The 17465-nt window shown below is 38.8% G+C and overlaps 1 protein-coding gene across 3 annotated transcripts in view; it reads left to right on the forward strand.

Annotated features, from left to right (window-relative positions):
- Window positions 1–16568, forward strand: part of mylka (myosin, light chain kinase a) — a 43086-nt gene extending 26518 nt beyond the window's left edge. For 2 of the 3 annotated variants that reach the window (XM_016662291.1, XM_016662294.1), the window contains exons 17-33: window positions 18–77; window positions 6101–6148; window positions 6249–6376; window positions 6460–6616; window positions 7131–7321; window positions 7395–7506; window positions 8315–8353; window positions 8443–8533; window positions 8609–8812; window positions 10427–10644; window positions 11701–11824; window positions 11902–12054; window positions 12137–12260; window positions 13097–13187; window positions 13723–13851; window positions 14138–14250; window positions 14626–16568. In XM_016662291.1, coding sequence (XP_016517777.1) covers window positions 18–77; window positions 6101–6148; window positions 6249–6376; window positions 6460–6616; window positions 7131–7321; window positions 7395–7506; window positions 8315–8353; window positions 8443–8533; window positions 8609–8812; window positions 10427–10644; window positions 11701–11824; window positions 11902–12054; window positions 12137–12260; window positions 13097–13187; window positions 13723–13851; window positions 14138–14250; window positions 14626–14757 — 2114 coding nt within the window. In that variant the 3' untranslated portion in view covers window positions 14758–16568. The remainder of the gene's footprint in view (window positions 1–17; window positions 78–6100; window positions 6149–6248; window positions 6377–6459; window positions 6617–7130; window positions 7322–7394; window positions 7507–8314; window positions 8354–8442; window positions 8534–8608; window positions 8813–10426; window positions 10645–11700; window positions 11825–11901; window positions 12055–12136; window positions 12261–13096; window positions 13188–13722; window positions 13852–14137; window positions 14251–14625) is intronic. The other variant, XM_016662293.1, reaches the window with a different exon arrangement.
- The last annotated feature ends 897 nt before the right edge of the window (window positions 16569–17465 follow it).

Here is a 17465-nt window from a genome sequence, read left to right on the forward strand (position 1 = left end):
TGTGTGTCCTCCTGCAGATCCACCAGAAAACTCTCCGACAGACAAGAAGTCTAAGAAGGCAGCTCCGACCTCAGAGAGTGAGTTTCCAAAATATGCAGCTGCACCAGCCTCTTTCCTTTTGTCCCAATAAGGAGCTACAGACTGGGATTACTGGTTCCCACACACACGCATGCACGCACACAGACACACACACACAGCGGGAGGTTTCTATTTTAAAGCGACTCTGTGTATCGTTGGAAACATCAGTTCGTAAATCACTGTCAGATTATTGTTCAGAGCTCTATTACAGTAAACGGTGGACGTCCTCTGAATATTGGAACATCTCTCTGCTGATCTACACTGCAAAAAACACCAAATCCTACCAAGTAATTTAGTCCAACTTCTAGGGGAAACATACTTGAAATAGGACAAAACTAACTTACAGGTGTTTCAGCAAGATAGCGAAACAAACCAAAAAGTACTGGTTCCACTTATAACAAGACTTTTTTCCCATTAAAGTGAAATAATCTGCCAGTGAAACTGGAACTTTTTATCAATGTTAAGAAATTATTGACTTAAAAGAAGCTCTTATATGTCACTGAAAAATTACTTGTGTAAGTTAGTTTTGCCTTATCACAACTGTATGAATATATTTGCACTATAGTCTTGGTCAAACAATACTTGGTAAGATTTTCTGTTTTTGTAGTGTAGGTGAAGAGTCAGAGGCTTTAAAGGTAAAGGAGAAATATATTAGTACTGTTCTTTCTCCTCACAGGCTCTGCATCCAACATTTCTCTAATGTTACAACATATGACATTTTCATTAGCTAAGCTAATTTATTGGCAAGCTAAGATCAGCTTAGCTTATAATTAGCCACATAGCAACAATAACTTTTAAGAGTTAATGAGAAAATTCTCTAAGAAATTTAAAATTTTGATTTCAATAATGTCACACCAAACATTGACAACTACAGGTGGTGTCAGACTAAAAAAAAAAAAAAAACAGATCTCGCCTCATGACAATTCAAAACACTCCAGAGATGCTCCTGTAGCTTCCCAGTTCTTATTGGTCCTTTTCATCCTCTGGATGTCCAAACTGTTGCCTGTGTTTTCGAATCGGTTGGTTTACTGATGTGACCCAGTGAGAAGTGAACATGTGTCCATGATGAAAATCTTTCTCTTAAACTATTAGCTTTAATTTGTTCTGTTTAAAGCTGCATGGAGTCGGTTTCTCCATCACACAGCATCAGCTAAACATGTGTTGCACAAGCGTTTTATGACTGCAGACGCCGTTTTCTGTTTTCTGTCTGCAGCCTGAGTGGAAAATCTGCTCTTATCTTTATGATCCGACTCTAAATCCTTCTGCTTGATGTGCATCTGAGCACGTGTGCATTCCTCAGTGTCCGATTCTCTGCTGCAGCTGGAACGAATAACCAGATGATAAAACGCAACATCGTCCTATTTTGTTACACAGAACAGCAGCTGATGCATAAAACCTGACACTGTGGTCTTATTGCATTAAATCCTGAGTCGGTTAACAGAGTTTTTCTCATCAAAGTGACGTCCAGAAATCAACACTTTGCAGGATCTGATCCGATGATACGGTCCGTTTGGGAAACGCAGACAGAGAGAAACTGAAACTGAACCCGGAGAAGATGAAATTACTGCAGATTCTTAAAACATTAAGTCAGAAGAACAGAGGTTTTAATGCTGTGATGGAGCATTTAATCCTAAATAAAAATAATAAAATTACACGAATAAAGTAGAAATAATACAAGAGGTTTTATTGCTTTTTCTCTATTCTCATAATATTTCAACTTTATTCTTTTATGACTTTATTCTCATAGTACTGTGACTATTCTCAAAAGAAAAAATTATCTTATTATTCTCAGTATTAGGACTTTCTTCTCATATAATTACAACTTTATCCTCATTATTTCAGCTTTATTTTTCTATAACTTTATACATATAACACTAACACATTCTTGTCTTAATTTTTTTTCTTCATATGGCCCTAATACTCCATCGTAGGAATTATACTTGTGTATAAAGTTGCATAAAGTTTAATTTGTTTACAAGTTTTTCATCAAATAGTTGATGGCATCATGGACCAGTGGCTGCCTGCTCATTCCAGTCTGTTTAAATCACTCCTGCTCTATTTGATTAATTTTAAATTGACCTGATTCCCCATAAAACTGATGTTATTTACAGAATTTCCAGCTTTAGATGGTGGGAACCAGTTTTGGTCTGAAATGCAAGCCTGGTGTTCCCATCTGAGGAATCCCTGATTTGGTCTCAGCAGGTCAGCGGATGGAACCGTCATTATGTAAACTAACGACAACGCCTCTGCTGTTATTTCAGCTGCGCTCTAATGTGGAGAGAAACGTTAAAAATGACAGATTGTATAAAACTGCAGCTTTGTCACCAGGAATATCTTCCTACCTGCTGCAAAATCCTGCAAATTTGGAACAAAAAACTTTAAGTTCGTCATTTGCAACATTAGCTTTAATTGAAGGAGATTAATTCATACCAGAAATCAATGCAAGACCTTCATAAATGTATAGTACTGTAAAAAATATAACACTATTTTTTGTTTGTGCTTTTATTTCCATGTTTAAGATAATCAAAGTACTTTAATTTCATAAAAGACAACCTGCTGTTTTTAGATGAGGAATTAATTTATTGGTAAAAACAAAAACAAAAAAACCTTCCATTTGGGTTTTCTTCTGCTTCTAAAAATACCCCAAGCACTTAAAAAAATAACACCCCGCCAATAAGTAAATATTTAATGTTGTCTGGAAAATGAGCCATTTCAAAAACCTCAGAGATGTAATGTCACTGCGCATTACAGTGACATTACAGAAGTCACTGTTACCTAGCAACAGTGACTGTCCTGTTACCTAGCAACCCAAGCTGAGCTCCAGCACATTTTGTCAGCTGGTTTTACTGCTGTTTACGCTGTACAATGGCTGCTAGAAAAGACAAGAATTTTGTTGTTGACACACCATCCAAAAACCACTTGTTGCATTGTTGTTGGTTGTGCAGGAGGCTCTATTAATGCTTTTCAAAGATGTACTGTTGTATAATTGTTCATCTGTTTGCAGCCATTTACACATGTGAGTTTAAAGGGACAGAGGCCCTAAAACAGAAGAAAAGGAGTTCAAACCAGGCAGAACTGAGCAAACTAGAACCTCATTATCCAAGAATGATTTTGTGCAGAGAAATGTTAATGAACATGTTTTCCATTTATACTAATCTGTCCAAAGAAACATAATAGGCCACCATTAACCACCTGCATTTATTCTTAGTTTTTAAATTGAATCTGGCTCCTGAAATTGTTGCATCAGTTCCATAATGAGTGTTAAGTTTCTCCCTGCAGTGTTTGTAAAATGACTGATTGCGTTACATTCTTCAGAGCTGAACTCTTCTTCTGCAGTCCTTTTATGGCAGTGATATGGCTGTTTACAACACCCTGCTGAAATTGTTTGCTCTCAGTAAATACAAATACAACAGTTTGAACAATTTAGAGACATCACTTTTCATAAATCGTTATTCCTTCAACTGCATGAACATCTGGAAAAAAACTGAGTTATGTGAAAGTTCATTTATGAACTGAATGAGGATAAGTGAAATATTTTCAGAGTATTTTTATCCTGGACACCTCCCTGAAGGTCTGAGCTTGTCGGATCTGCAGAGACTCTCATTCCTCTGCAGAGTTTTCCCCTCAGAGGAAGGATGGCGGTGTCGGGGCTGGAGGGGGAGAAGATGGAGGCTGGGAGCTCCTCTCCCTCGTTTCCATTTAAGGCCTGCTCTCTCTGCCTCTGCTTCACTCGCACGTCGTTTTACTTCGCAGCACAGATGAAAAGCCTGAAAGTGAAGCAGCTTTCCTTTTAAGAAGCTCATCTTCTTGAACCTGCTGGTTCCAAGTTTGGGTCTAAATACTTAGCAGACTGGAAATAAGTGATTTCTCAGGCAGAAACTCCCATTTCCTGTTGTTTTTAAATGAGTGCATCTCTGCATCTTGAGCTTCACACAGCAGAAAGTTATGTTTGTTGTTGGAGGTTGTTTCTGTTTGAGGTTCTAGCAGAAAGTATTGATAATATATTGATCTTGTTGATCTTTTTATATATATTTATATTGTTTCTGACACAAAGAATGTTTTTGTGTGAACCTTTAAACCTGTTGCTGCTGCTATAGTTGAATTTCGCTCTGCAGAGCAATTAGACTTGTATCTATTAAAATATTTATAAATAATTGAATTTGCATTCAATCAGTTATTCCCATATTGTATATTTTTTCACATTGATGTAATTTGGCAGAATACGGCTAAAATTTGTTTTGATTTGATAAATATTTAAGCACACAGCTGTTAGTTTAAAGGTTTTGTTTATGTGAGGGCCACATAAAAAGTTATGGCGGGCCGGGTTTGGCCCCCAGGCCTTTAGTTTGACACATTCATTGTAGTTGTTTGACACTTTGAAAGCTCTTAATCAACTGTGGATGCAATTAACTTGATGAAAAGTTCCTCTGGGCTTCAGTCTCACTGTAAATCACTGTCCTTTAAAAGTCTAAAAACAATGCATCATTTATTTAAGCAACTTCAGATGTTCAGTAAAGAAAACTAAGATTATTAATGAGAAGAAAAAAGCCTGAAGTGGGTTTCTGTGACGTTGAACTGAAGGCTTTAAGATTTTCACCGGATAAACCAGGTGGTCTTTAATTGCTGAGAAGAAATGTTTGGTTCTCTGTGTTCTGGTTCTGTTTGTTCTGCAAAGGAGATATTTAGATTTTTAGAAAACCATAGCTCAGTTTTTGTCTTGTTAGTCATCCTGTGTGCAGCAGGGGGCGGTGTTCTCACATTTACATCAGTTTGGCTCATTAAAAAGCATTATGTGTCATATTTAGTTTTTATTTATGAGTAGAAATTCACTCAGTGATAACTCTGCTTTAGTTATGTTAAATTTAACAGTGAAATAATCTGTAACTGTATTAAGATGTTTCCACTAGAAATTAGACCAAAATACTTCGTAAGATTTGGTGTTTTGCAGTGTGCATCAATCTGGGACTCATCTGTTTTTTCTTACAGTTTATTTTCTCTGACTAAAGACTTGGAGAAATAAATCCTGCTTCTGAAGCACTTTAAGGTTTTTTTATGCTAAAACATCAACACCACCATCTGGGCTATAAGGAGTTAGTTTTCTCTGATTTATTCTCTTCCCTGTTTCATCCTTTGTTCCTTCAGGCACTAAATAAAGTTTTGTTAACCATATTAAGGTGTTTGCTGAGCTTCTGTCACACGTCGGGTTTTATTAACATTGAAATGCCAGCAGGGTTTGTAAAACGGTTGAGTTAGTGAGTGTGTGTGAAGTGGAAAAAGTCTCGTGCTTCTATTTTAAAAGCAGATGTTCTCCTGATTGTGGAGTTTATGGGAACCTGAAGTGACTGTGATCTTCTCTGAAATGATAAATCAGAAACAATATGGAGAAAGAAGGCAGGCCTTCACCTCCAGCATCATAAGATGATGCCTCTTTTTCATCTGGAGAATAAATAACAAACTCCATGAGCTACTTCCTGCTCAGGAGGAACTATTAATAGGTTGTCCTTATATGGTCGTCAGACGCTCCTCTGCCGTCTCACATTCTTGTTCTGCTGCTTTTCTCTGATGGAGTCGGACTTTCTGTTCCAAGACCGTCACTCCTGCACACATGAAGAAACTCTCACACGAAGAGCAACTCAAACTTTAATTTATGATGCAAGTTGTAAAAAATTAGATGAGAAAAAAAGACAGAAAACCTGAAAACAAACTGAAACAAATCAGAGTTGTTAAAATGAAGGAGCAGATTTTGAATGTTAACAGGATTAACTGATGGATGTAACTTTGTCTTCTGCTCCTTCATTTTCATATTTATGAATCTGTTTTTAGCCTTTAAACTGAAGTTAAATCGATTTTGTATTTTCTGCACAAGCAGTTTGTCAGAAATTTCAATGCTCCATAATCCTCCTGTAACGGCATAATTTAAGTAATTAAAACTAGCAAGCTCACTCTAAAACCTAATTAAAACTAACTGAATTAAACAAAAAGTCCCAACCACATCTGACTGCTGTGTTTGTGTTTCCTTCAGGTGAAGCCAGAATAAAGAAGCCAACTCCAAAGACTCCTCCCAAACAAGGTGAAACACACCAGCTGATGACCAGAACCACATTTGGATCTGAGCTAAATGTTACCTGCTGGTTTCCTGCTTTCTAATTATTATTTGTGTTTTTGTGCAGCTTTGCCTCCTCAGATCCTCCAGTTCCCAGAAGACATGAAGATCCTGGCAGGAGAAAAGGTGGAGATCCTCTGCAAATACTCCGGCGCTCCACCCATCACCTGCACCTGGCTGAAGTTCAGGAAAGCGGTGAGTCTCTCATTCACACACACTGGTTGTCTGGTTCAGCCTGAAACCTTCTGACCGGGAGTGTTTGTATCTGTGTGGGTCAGATCCAGGAGGGATCCTCGGACGTCTCCATAGAGACCACAGACAGCAGCAGTAAGCTGACCATCAGCAGCGGGCAGCAGGAGCACTGCGGCTGCTACACCGTGGAGCTGAGGAACGGCTACGGCCTCCGACAGGCCGCACTCAACCTCACCATCGTTGGTAAAGAAACCAGCTAATTCTAAACACCTGCTGAACTCCAGCATGTTTGGTCAGCTGGTTTTACTGCAGTATGTGCTGTACAATGGCTGCTGGAAAAGACTAGTGTTTTGTTGTTGATTTACCATCCAGAAACCACTTGTTGGTTGTGCAGGAGGCTCCACTTCTGCATTTCAAAGATGTGCGGTTGTACAGTTGCCCATCTGTTTGCAGTTGTTTTCATGTGTGAGTGGAAACATTAAGTTGGAGGCTGTGGCCAAGAGCAGTTTATTTGGATTTAAAGTGATAAGAGCCTCTAAAACAGATAAAAATCTCATTAGCCAAGAATGAGTTTGTGCAAAAAATGTAATGAATAACTTTATAGGTTATTTTTAAAACAAGCTGTTTTATCCTGTCGTGTTCATTAGTTTTGTCTCAAGTGCACTAAAATATTTCCACTAGAGACTAGACAAAAAAATTCTTGCTAAGGTTTTGTGTTTTTGCAGTGATAATATTCATAATTGTAAATCCTCCTCAGACAAACCCGACCCCCCAGCAAAGGTCCCTGCGACCTCTGACATCCGGCGCTCCAGCCTGACCCTGTCGTGGTACGGGCCGACCTATGACGGCGGCAGCGCCGTGCAGACCTACCACCTGGAGATCTGGGACTCCGTGGACCAGCAGTGGAAGCAGCTGGTGTCCTGCAACAGCACCTCCTACAACATCCAGGTGGGCTCTCCTCTCCTAACCCAACACAGGAGCCGCTCAGGTCAGAGGTTAAGCAGAGTGTCTGTGCTTCCAGAACCTTCTTCCAGAACGACAGTACAAGTTTCGAATTCGAGCTCAGAACATTTACGGCATCGGAGAGCCGAGCGCCGAGTCTGAAGCCGTAACGATGGGACTGGTGGACGACGGTGAGAAACTCAAACTAAACTTTCTGTAGATGTTCTGACAGGAATCCATGGAACAAGGATTCTGATTGATGAAGGTCCAGGTTCTGTTTATCACTGTAAACAATAATGTATGAGTAACTTTTCAGCAAGATATAGGAGCTAATAATTCCATAATATTAATCAAAATGTACAAAGTTCACGGGCAGATTATTTCACTTGTAACTTGGTAAAAATGTCTTGTTATAAGTGAAATAATCTGCTGGTGCTACTAGTATTTTTATTATCAATATTAAAAAATTATTGTCCTAAAACAAAATCCTATATTTTGCTGAAAAGTTACCTTTGAGTTAGTTTTCTCTTATTTCAAGTGAACTAAAACATTTGCATTAGAAAGATTTTGTGTTTTTGCAGTGGGACATAATAATGCAAAAACATTTTTAGAAATTAATACATTTTAATTTTTTCATTGACATACAAAACACTTAAACTGGACGACATTTTAAATATCCAACATAAACAAACAAAACGGAAACGACAAAATGAACTATCAATTCAAAAAGGAGCTAGTTGAGGCCAAAGCAGACTGAAGACTTTTGTTTTCCAGTTTTTGGTAGAAAGAGAGGAAAAACAATAATCAGATGGAAATTATTGAGCTCATCTTAATTGATCCTGTGATTAATTGATTTTCCCAACTCTAATCTGAATCCATCTGCTACTAAACCAGAACCATGTCTGACTAACTGGGCTTTAGCGGGTCAGCTGAATTACGGAGGCTGAACTAAAACGACTAACTGGACTAACCCGGCTGCTGTTTTAATTCCTCTAACAGATAACCAGGATGATGCTGAGGCAGAGGAGGAGGATGAAGGTATGAGCCTCCGTCTGCACATAAACAAACTAACTGCAATGTTTATCAGCCATGAGAACCACAGCAACAAGCTTCCTGTTTGTGTTTAGACTTAGACAAAGAGCCAGAGTACCGAGACGTGACCATCAAAACCGATGTGAAGGTGAAGGAGTTTTACGACGTGGAGGAGCGGCTGGGAACGTAAGGCTCCGCCCACCGTCTCCTAGCAACCACGACTCGGTGGACGCAGCGTAAAGTGTGCCGTTTCTGCCTCAGGGGGAAGTTCGGTCAGGTCTTCAAGCTGGTGGAGAAATCCACCAAGAAGGTTTGGGCTGGGAAGTTTATCAAGGCGTATTCGGCCAAAGACAAGGAGAACGTCCGGCAGGAAATCGGCATCATGAACTCCCTGCATCACCCCAAACTGGTCCAGTGTGTCGACGCCTTCGAGGGAAAGTCCGACATCGTCATGGTGCTGGAGATGTAGGTGCTACCTGTGCAGGGTTTTACTTTGCTTGTACCTCACAGACCAGGGGGAGACTTTTTATTTTTAAACCAGGCAAAATTACTCCAGACAAATTAAAATATCACATCAGAAAATCCTGACTAGAATGTATTCAGTATCCAGCAACCAGATCAGCTTTCACTGCAAAAACATAAAATCTTACCAAGTCTAGTTTCTGATGTACGTAAAACAAAATTAAACTAACTTATAAGTAACTTTTCTGCAATATTTTGAAGCTTGTTTTAAGTCAATAATTCTTTAGTATAGATTTAAAAATGACAAGTTCCACTAGTGGATTATTTCACTTGTAAGAAGACATTCTTCCCATGTTGCAGTGAACAAATCTGCCAGAGGAGAATAACTTTTTTAATCAAAATAAGGAATGATTGACTTAAAACTGATACCTTGTTGAAAAGTTACTTGTAAGTTAATGTTGTCATTTCAAGTGGATTAGATTAGTTGAAGTAGAAACTAGATAAAAAATACAAGATTTAGTTTTTGCAGTGTTTTGTATTTACTTGTGATGCACCCAGACCTTCTTTTTATTTAGTTTTGTTTTATTTTTTAATTAAATCTTGTTTTTATTGCTCAGAACTGACAAAAAGAAACGTACATTAGTTTCAGTCGATCCCCTTAAAAATGTCCAAAGTTGGATTCCTTTCCTTTCTTTTTGAGGCAAACCTGCAAAAATAATTTTTACATTTTGGATCTGCAATAATTTACAGATCCATTCCCATCAAAAAATCAGACTTCTTTACTGGCTTAATTAAAGTTTTGTAGCTGGATACCTACTTATTACTGAGTAGGTGAAAAAAATGAAAACATTTTGTTTTTCATTTTTGTCCCATATGTCAACCTGCAGCAGAATATCACAGATCTGATCTCCCAGCTGTTTTTTCTCCAAGTACAAAATGTTTTTTCAGTGAAAAACACTGGAAAACAATTTCCTCCTCAGCTATGAGAGGAATTCAGGAGCAAACATTTCCTGTCTGCTAATTTTAGAGCCACAGTTCGACCTCATCTCACCCTAAAACGTATCATTTCTTCTTTAGTCATTCCTGCTTTCCAGCTGAACTTTCAGCTGATTTCCATTCAGAAGAAATTCTCATGTCGAAGAGGAACAAGTCAACATCTAGCTTTCAATTTTAACTCTGATAAATAAACATCAGAACGGAAGCAACAAATAAGTGCTGACACGATGAAAACCGGGAACACAAACAGGAAGAGACGTGTTTATAGTCGGATTATCTGACTGCAGCATTTCAGTCTGCAGCTTCGCTATGGAAACAGCAGCAAACGTCATGACGACGGGACAAACAAACAAGTTTCACCAGAGAATCAAACTTAGTTTTTTATTTTGAGAAAATCCTCCATATGTTCATGAGGGTCATTAGTGAAAGAATTATAATACTGAGAATTTATTTATCAGAATCGATGAAATAATACTAGCTGTAAGTGGAATAAGTGAAATAAGACATACTGGCTTAAAAAATGAGAAACATATCTTGTTAGACTGGCAGATTATTTCACTTAAAGTTGTGGAGTAACTAAGTGGGATCAGTTTGAGTTGTTAACGTCTCCTCTGTCTGCAGGATCTCTGGTGGCGAACTGTTTGAGCGGATCATCGACGAGGACTTTGAGCTGACGGAGAGGGAGGTGATTAAATACATGCTGCAGATCATCGACGGCGTCAACTTCATCCACAAACAGGGCATCGTCCACCTCGACCTCAAACCGGAGAACATCATGTGTGTCAACAAAACCGGCAGCCAGATCAAACTCATCGACTTCGGCCTCGCCCGTCGGCTCGGTAACCAGACTCAGATTAATAAAACCAGCAGCGTTTCCATTACAAATGTCACAAAACATAATTTCACAGTTTCTAAAAAGAAACGCAATTAAAGTCAGATGTAAATAAGTTTGTTTGAGCAATAAGTCATTTAAAAACATACCGCGCTATCATCCTCCAGCTACTTCCTGTTGTCTTCTTCATCTTTTCTGCCTGTAGTAACATCCAGTTATCACATGAGTCGTGTGATGTAAAAATAAGTGTCATTGTAGTTTTGTGCAGAGTAAGTACACTAATATTGAAACAGCCATAAATTCACCTCAGCAGAGAAACTTTTTATCAAAATATGTTTGTTTTTTTTGTTTTTCCAATATTGACAGGTTTCCATTAAGCAAATTTATTTTTGCCATTCCAAACGTTTTGTATGTTTCTGACTAAAACCAGATCTCCTTCAGACTGCAGAGGAATTGGACTCTTTGAACACGATCAGATTTATGTTTTATTCATCTGTTATATTTTATTTTTGTGACACCATTTTAAATCATAAATTTGTGCTGGGATTTTTGCTGTACAATATGTCAACAGATTCTAGTCTTTTCAAAATAAATGAATAAAATTGGTGCAGGAACACAGCATTTATTAAAATGTACATGTTTTGTGCTTCTCTGCTGCACAATTACAACTGCAACTAGTAATGTTGTGAAAAGTAGTAGAAATATCATCAACCTGCACAAACTCATTTTTTCCAGCCCAACATGTTCAAAAGGAGCCCAATTATGCAGCAACACTGCAGTTAGGTGTTTTTGATGCTGTTCTTCCAGTGCTACAGCGCCACCAATTGGCCCGGCAGACCTTCTACACCATTTTTTCTTAATTATTTACATAAATATACCACGCTTGTTTCCATGAAGACTTGAGAATTGTTTTGGAATTGAAAAAAGTGATGTGAACATCTCTGACGGAAATAGATGCAGCTGCTAACACGAATTGTTAACTAGTTTCTGTCAGTTCTTCTTCCTGTTCCTTCTTCTTCTACTAACTGTGATGATTTAACTTTTGTCTTTTGTCCTCCCGCAGCAAACGCTGGAACTCTGAAGGTTTTGTTTGGGACTCCAGAGTTTGTGGCTCCTGAAGTGATAAATTATGAAGCCATCAGTTACCCGACAGACATGTGGAGTATAGGAGTCATCTGTTACATCCTGTGAGGAAGCGACACTCTGTTAACCCCGGCTCAGCTAGCTAAACGTTAGCTAAGGTTTTCTTTCTGTTTGTCCTCAGGCTGAGCGGTCTCTCTCCCTTCATGGGCGACAACGACAACGAGACTCTGGCCAATGTTACCTCGGCAACCTGGGACTTTGAGGACGAGGCCTTCGATGAAATCTCTGAAAACGCCAAAGACTTCATCACCAACCTGCTGAAAAAAGACATGAAGTAACCCTGAAGTTTCTACAGTGTAAAAGCTAAATATTTGCAGCCACTCTGAGTGTTTACAGTGTAGCGTGTGACTCCTCAGGGCTCGGCTGTCCTGTCCTCAGTGTTTTGAACACCCGTGGCTGAAACAGGACACCAACACCATGAAGACCACCAAGCTGTCCAAGGAGAGGATGAAGAAATACATCCTGAGGAGAAAGTGGCAGGTAAACAACAGTATGAGGATCAGTCATGTTTAACAGCAGGACTGGAAAACTCAGTTTCACTTCGGGTCATTTTCATCAACATCATGAATGTTTTCAGGGGCTGATTGTACCAGAATGTATCAGTAAAACTCATTAGCAAACTGTTAAAATATCAATAAACGGCTGTATCTGTATTCAATAAACAATAATACTCAACATCTTTTCACGATCGATCAGTCCCTGCTCCGGATTTCACATTTATTTTGTGATTGTTTCCAATCAAAATTACGGTTTTGTTGTGTTTATTTCTTACAAATTTAGCAATATTTGCACTTTTGTATGACGATAGGTCTGAGTTTTTGTTACTCGTATCAATCAGACGATAACCTGACATCAAGTAAGTAGAAGTAAGAAATACTGCCACCTGCAGGTGGGAATTAGCATCACGATAACCTGACATCAAGTAAGTAGAAGTAAGAAATACTGCCACCTGCAGGTGGGAATTAGCATCACTTTAGTCCAATGTTTTTACCATTTTTGCAGAAAATTGGCAATAAACTCAAAATTATGTGTTAGTGCAAAAAAATGCAGGGAGTCGTTGATTTTTTGTGAAGTTCCAGAATTGCAAAATGGCGACAAACTGGAGGGACTGATTGATGTAATTTAGAAGTGTACAGATAAAAACTGATTTGATTTGATTGATTGATAAAATATTTGAGTCACGACTGTTATCTTGAAGGTTCTTTTTTTGTGTCCCACATAAAAAGCTACGGCGGGCCGGACTTTAAGTTTAACACATTTTCTACAGAAATCGTCATCTTCATGTTCGAACGCGGATGTTTTTTCTTCTCTGACAGAAAACGGGTCACGCTGTTCGAGCGATTGGCAGACTCTCATCCATGGCCATGATGGCTGGAGTTAGTGCAAAGAAAGGCTCGCCCACTGAAGGTACCGAACCCAACTGGGTCGTTTTTCTACATCCAATTCTAATTACCAAACACTAGGACTCGTGTTCAGCTGACCATCTAATTTTAAAGGGTAAAAAGTATCTAAGGAATCCCTGTAAATTTCATCACGGTGAGAAATTTACTAAAAAAAAGTGTTTGTTCCACTTGCAGATTTTTCAACATATAACAAGACATTTTCTCATTTTATAAGTGAAAAACTCTGCCATGCCAGTAGAACTGGTGCTTTAAAAAAAATCAATATCAAGGAATCATTTACTTAAAATAACCTCCTAAATCTTGCTTAAAAAGTTGCTTTCAGGTTAGTTTGGTCTTATTTCAAGTGTATTAGGATATTTCCACTAGAAACCAGACCAAAAATACTTGGTAGAATTTTGTTTTTGCAGTGTAAAATCTGAAGATCAGAAGTTCAAAATTCCTGAATGTTGGCAAAATTACAACAGACAGAAAACAACAAACACTGATATAAAACAAGACAAACCGCCTCTAAGCCACAGAATTGATCTTTTCGTTTTCAGAGGATAATCAGTTCCTGGAGTGTTTGGAGTACGAACAGAAGACGGAGAGTAAACCCACTTTCAGTTCAGTCATTAAAGACGTGGAGGTGGTGGAAGGCAGCGCCGCTCGCTTCGACTGCAAGATAGAAGGTACAGCCGATCAATACACACATTGATCAGCTGATGATCATACACCTGGCTGTGTTTTATTAAAGTTATTCAGTTCACTGTTAAATATTCTTAGGCTTCAGTTTTACATTCACTGATATTTTCTAGATTTATATTCTTTAGGATGATTATTAAAGTGGAAACTGTGAAACATTGAAAAGAGACAAGATTCTATTAACAATTTACAGTGAAGGGAACTTTTTGAAGCATATTGATTGATTTTATACAAATAAAAATGGACTTAAACTCTATAAACTTTCTGCTGTAGGATACCCTGACCCTGAGGTGGTTTGGTACAAAGACGACCAGCCAATCAAAGAGACCCGACATTTCCAGATCGACTACGATGAAGAAGGAAACTGCAGTTTGATCATTTCAGAGGTCAGAGTTCAGCTGGTGCTGCATCTTTTAGGTTGAACGAACTGGAAACTGAAGCTGCTGCGTCAGTCAGAAATCCTGCTTCAACTTTTCTGCAACTTAAAGTTTAGTTTTCCTTCCGTTATGCAGTTTTGTTGTACTTTGTGTTGCTGCATCACATAAAATCCGCCTAAAATATGATGAATTATGTGGTTGTAACAAAACACAACAGTGTTTATGAACATAATGTTACTATATTTAAATGAATTATATTTATTAACTGCAAAATCACATCTTACCAAGTTTTTTTGAAGTTTTATTTAAAGTGTATTAGGATATTTCCATTAAATATTTGGTAAGATTATATGTTTTTCACTGTTTTCTGGTGTTAACCTGCAGGTTTCAGGTGACGACGATGCCAAGTACATGGTGAAGGCCGTCAACAGTCTGGGCGAGGCGACGTGCACAGCAGATCTGCTGGTGGAGGTGATGGCTGGAGAGGACGAGGAAGAGGAAGAGGAGGAAGAATAACGATTCCTGTTGGACATTACGGAGGCCTGCTGCTCCTCAGCCTGTCAGAAAATTCACCCACAGTAACAGTTGGGGGTTGGAGGTACGGGTGGGCGGAGTTTCTCATACCTTAATCTGAGCATGTGCAGAGCTGTAACTGATTCGCTCTGATTGGTCGGATGAAGTGTGACGATCTTAAAGCACATCAAGCTCCAGGTGATGGTAAGGGCCTGATTACAACAGGAAGTAGAGCGTAAAAAACTGAAACTTTTTTCCCATATTATAAACCAAAATGTCTTTTTCACTAAACAAGCTCCCATGTTTTGCTTCAACACTCTGTTTTAGGGTGTTTTCACACATGATAAGTAGACTCAGTTCAACTGGGGACCAAAATGGCAACATTTGTTTCATTCTAAGACGTTGCAGTTCACCATGTCAAACAAACCAAAATGATTTAAAAAGCTGTTCCCCTCCCAGCCTGTGGGAGCGCTGCAACAATAACTACTGAAGGGAATGACACAAAAACCTCTGAAGAAGACAGGAGTGCAGCTTCCTTCTTCAGGAAATATAAACAAATGGAGCAGCATCACATTTTAGCAGTTGTAGGATTTCTCTTCAGTCTTCCACAAAAAATCTATGACCCATTTCTCCAAGTAGCAGTAAACTCTTGCCTTTGTTTTGGTTGTATTTACCCAGAATGCCCTGCGTTGTAGTCTGCTTCCTGCTTTGTAGCTGTCTCCAGTGAGCTTGGCCTTTACATATACATTCAAACCGGACCAGAGTTCACTTCAACCAAACCGAGACCGAGCTTTGTAGACGGACCAGTGTTCGCTTTTTAGTTTGATTCACATTCACATCTCCCCAAACAAACCAGACTTTCTAGACAAGTGAACTAGAGGTTGATTGAAGTGGACTATACAGGGTTGGTGTGAATGCACCAAAGAGTTCATCCCTGCAGCTTCCTGTGTTAGACTCCGCCCACCTGATGCCCCATCTCATCTGAGGTCACATGGGTTGAACTGTCTTCCTGTGAACAACAGCTCCTCCAAAGTAACCACACAGATACTTCCTGTCGTTTCACATGAAGATCAACCATAAAAAGTTCATCATTTTAAAAGATTCACAATTTAAAAACATCAAATATCTTTTTCACATGGACTCTGGAGGTTCCTCCAACAGGCTCCTTCCTGCCTCAGGAGTTTGCTTTCATACGATTGGTCCGTTTATGGAAGCTGTGATGTCACTGAACTTTAACCTGTACATGTTTAATTCATAATGCCTCACTTTGTCCCAGTTTGATTTGAAAACAACGTTCCAAAGCATGAGGAAAAGCATGTTTGCCAACACTTTAAGTTTAACCTTTTTGTCTGATCCAAGTGCAGGATGGGAGAGAGTGAAGATGGCCGCCCGCCTTCTTTCAATTAAACATAAATAAAGTCAAACGTTTAGTATCTTTAAAATGACGGCAGCACAAATGAAGAACGTTTGACACCACTTTCGTTTAATTTGAAGAAGGTGTGGCGGCCATCTTTACTCGGGTCAGGAGAACTTCACCATGTCTGTGCCTTAAAGCTGCACTGAGCCCCGTCTGAACTCGAGGTTCTGCAGTCATCACATTTGTTCTTTATCTTCTGCAACTCAGCTGCTCCTGTTGATATCCGACAATCCAGCTTCACTCTTTATCTTCACTTCGTGTTTCAGCTGCAGGTTTATGAAGCTTCAGTCACGTTTGGCCTCCTGCTGTGAGCCTTAAAGCGTCACCCTGAGTCACACTCAGAGTTTCTCTGTCATGCTGTGGGACGATTTTCTTCCCTGTGGCCTTAAAAACTGTTCATGAATCAGGAAAATCTCAAACCTCAGCATGAATTTCCCAGTTTCTGACTCCAAGCATCACGTAGGAGCAGATCAAACGTTTTATTGGATTGCTGTGAAGTCTCTCTGTGTGGCGGCAGAAACTCTGGGTGAAAGTCACATTCCAGCTGTTTGTGTTTGAACCTTTTAATGAAATCTGATTCCTCTTAAAAATCCGACACCAAAGATGTTTTTTTTTCTGCTAACTCACAGGTGTGTTTGTGTGCGTGTGTATGCGTGTGTGAGTGTTTCCTCTGCAGTTTTCAACCATCCGGTTTGTGTGTTTGGAGTCTGTTTTTTGTTATTTAATGCACAGATTTTTAATTATATGATAATTCTTCCAGAAGGTGTTGCAGCACTTCATGTCCCTGCCTATTAAAGCAGAGGTGGACTCACTCTTTGTTTTGTTTTTGTATTAGATGTATGTAGATTTAATTACTTTAATTTTTATAAAAAATATACCAGTTTGATGAACTGTATGAGAACACTACGACTGTAGTTACTCACAGAAAACAAATAAATTTTTATCACTAAACAAATGTAGTCTTTTGTATGTTTCAAAATCAGGTTCATGGATGACATTTTATGTTTACCATAGAATATTTTTTCTTTAAACAGTTAAACAGTCCAGAAGAGCCTCTTCTTATGTAATCCATTAATTTATGCAACAAAACGGCTATATTTAAACCTGTAATTTTACTGTTTGACTTTAAAAAAAGAAGACTTCCTGTATCTGCCCGCGCCGTCTTGAAACGCACCGTGAGTGTCCACATGCTAACAGCGGTTTTACACATCTGGTTCACCTCGAAACATCCTGTTGACCAGAATCATGTTCAAGAAGCCAACCAAAGATTAAAAAAAATATATATATTTTTTTT

This window comes from Poecilia formosa, unplaced genomic scaffold (assembly GCF_000485575.1).
Source record: "Poecilia formosa unplaced genomic scaffold, Poecilia_formosa-5.1.2 Scaffold367, whole genome shotgun sequence".
Lineage (NCBI taxonomy): Eukaryota > Metazoa > Chordata > Actinopteri > Cyprinodontiformes > Poeciliidae > Poecilia > Poecilia formosa.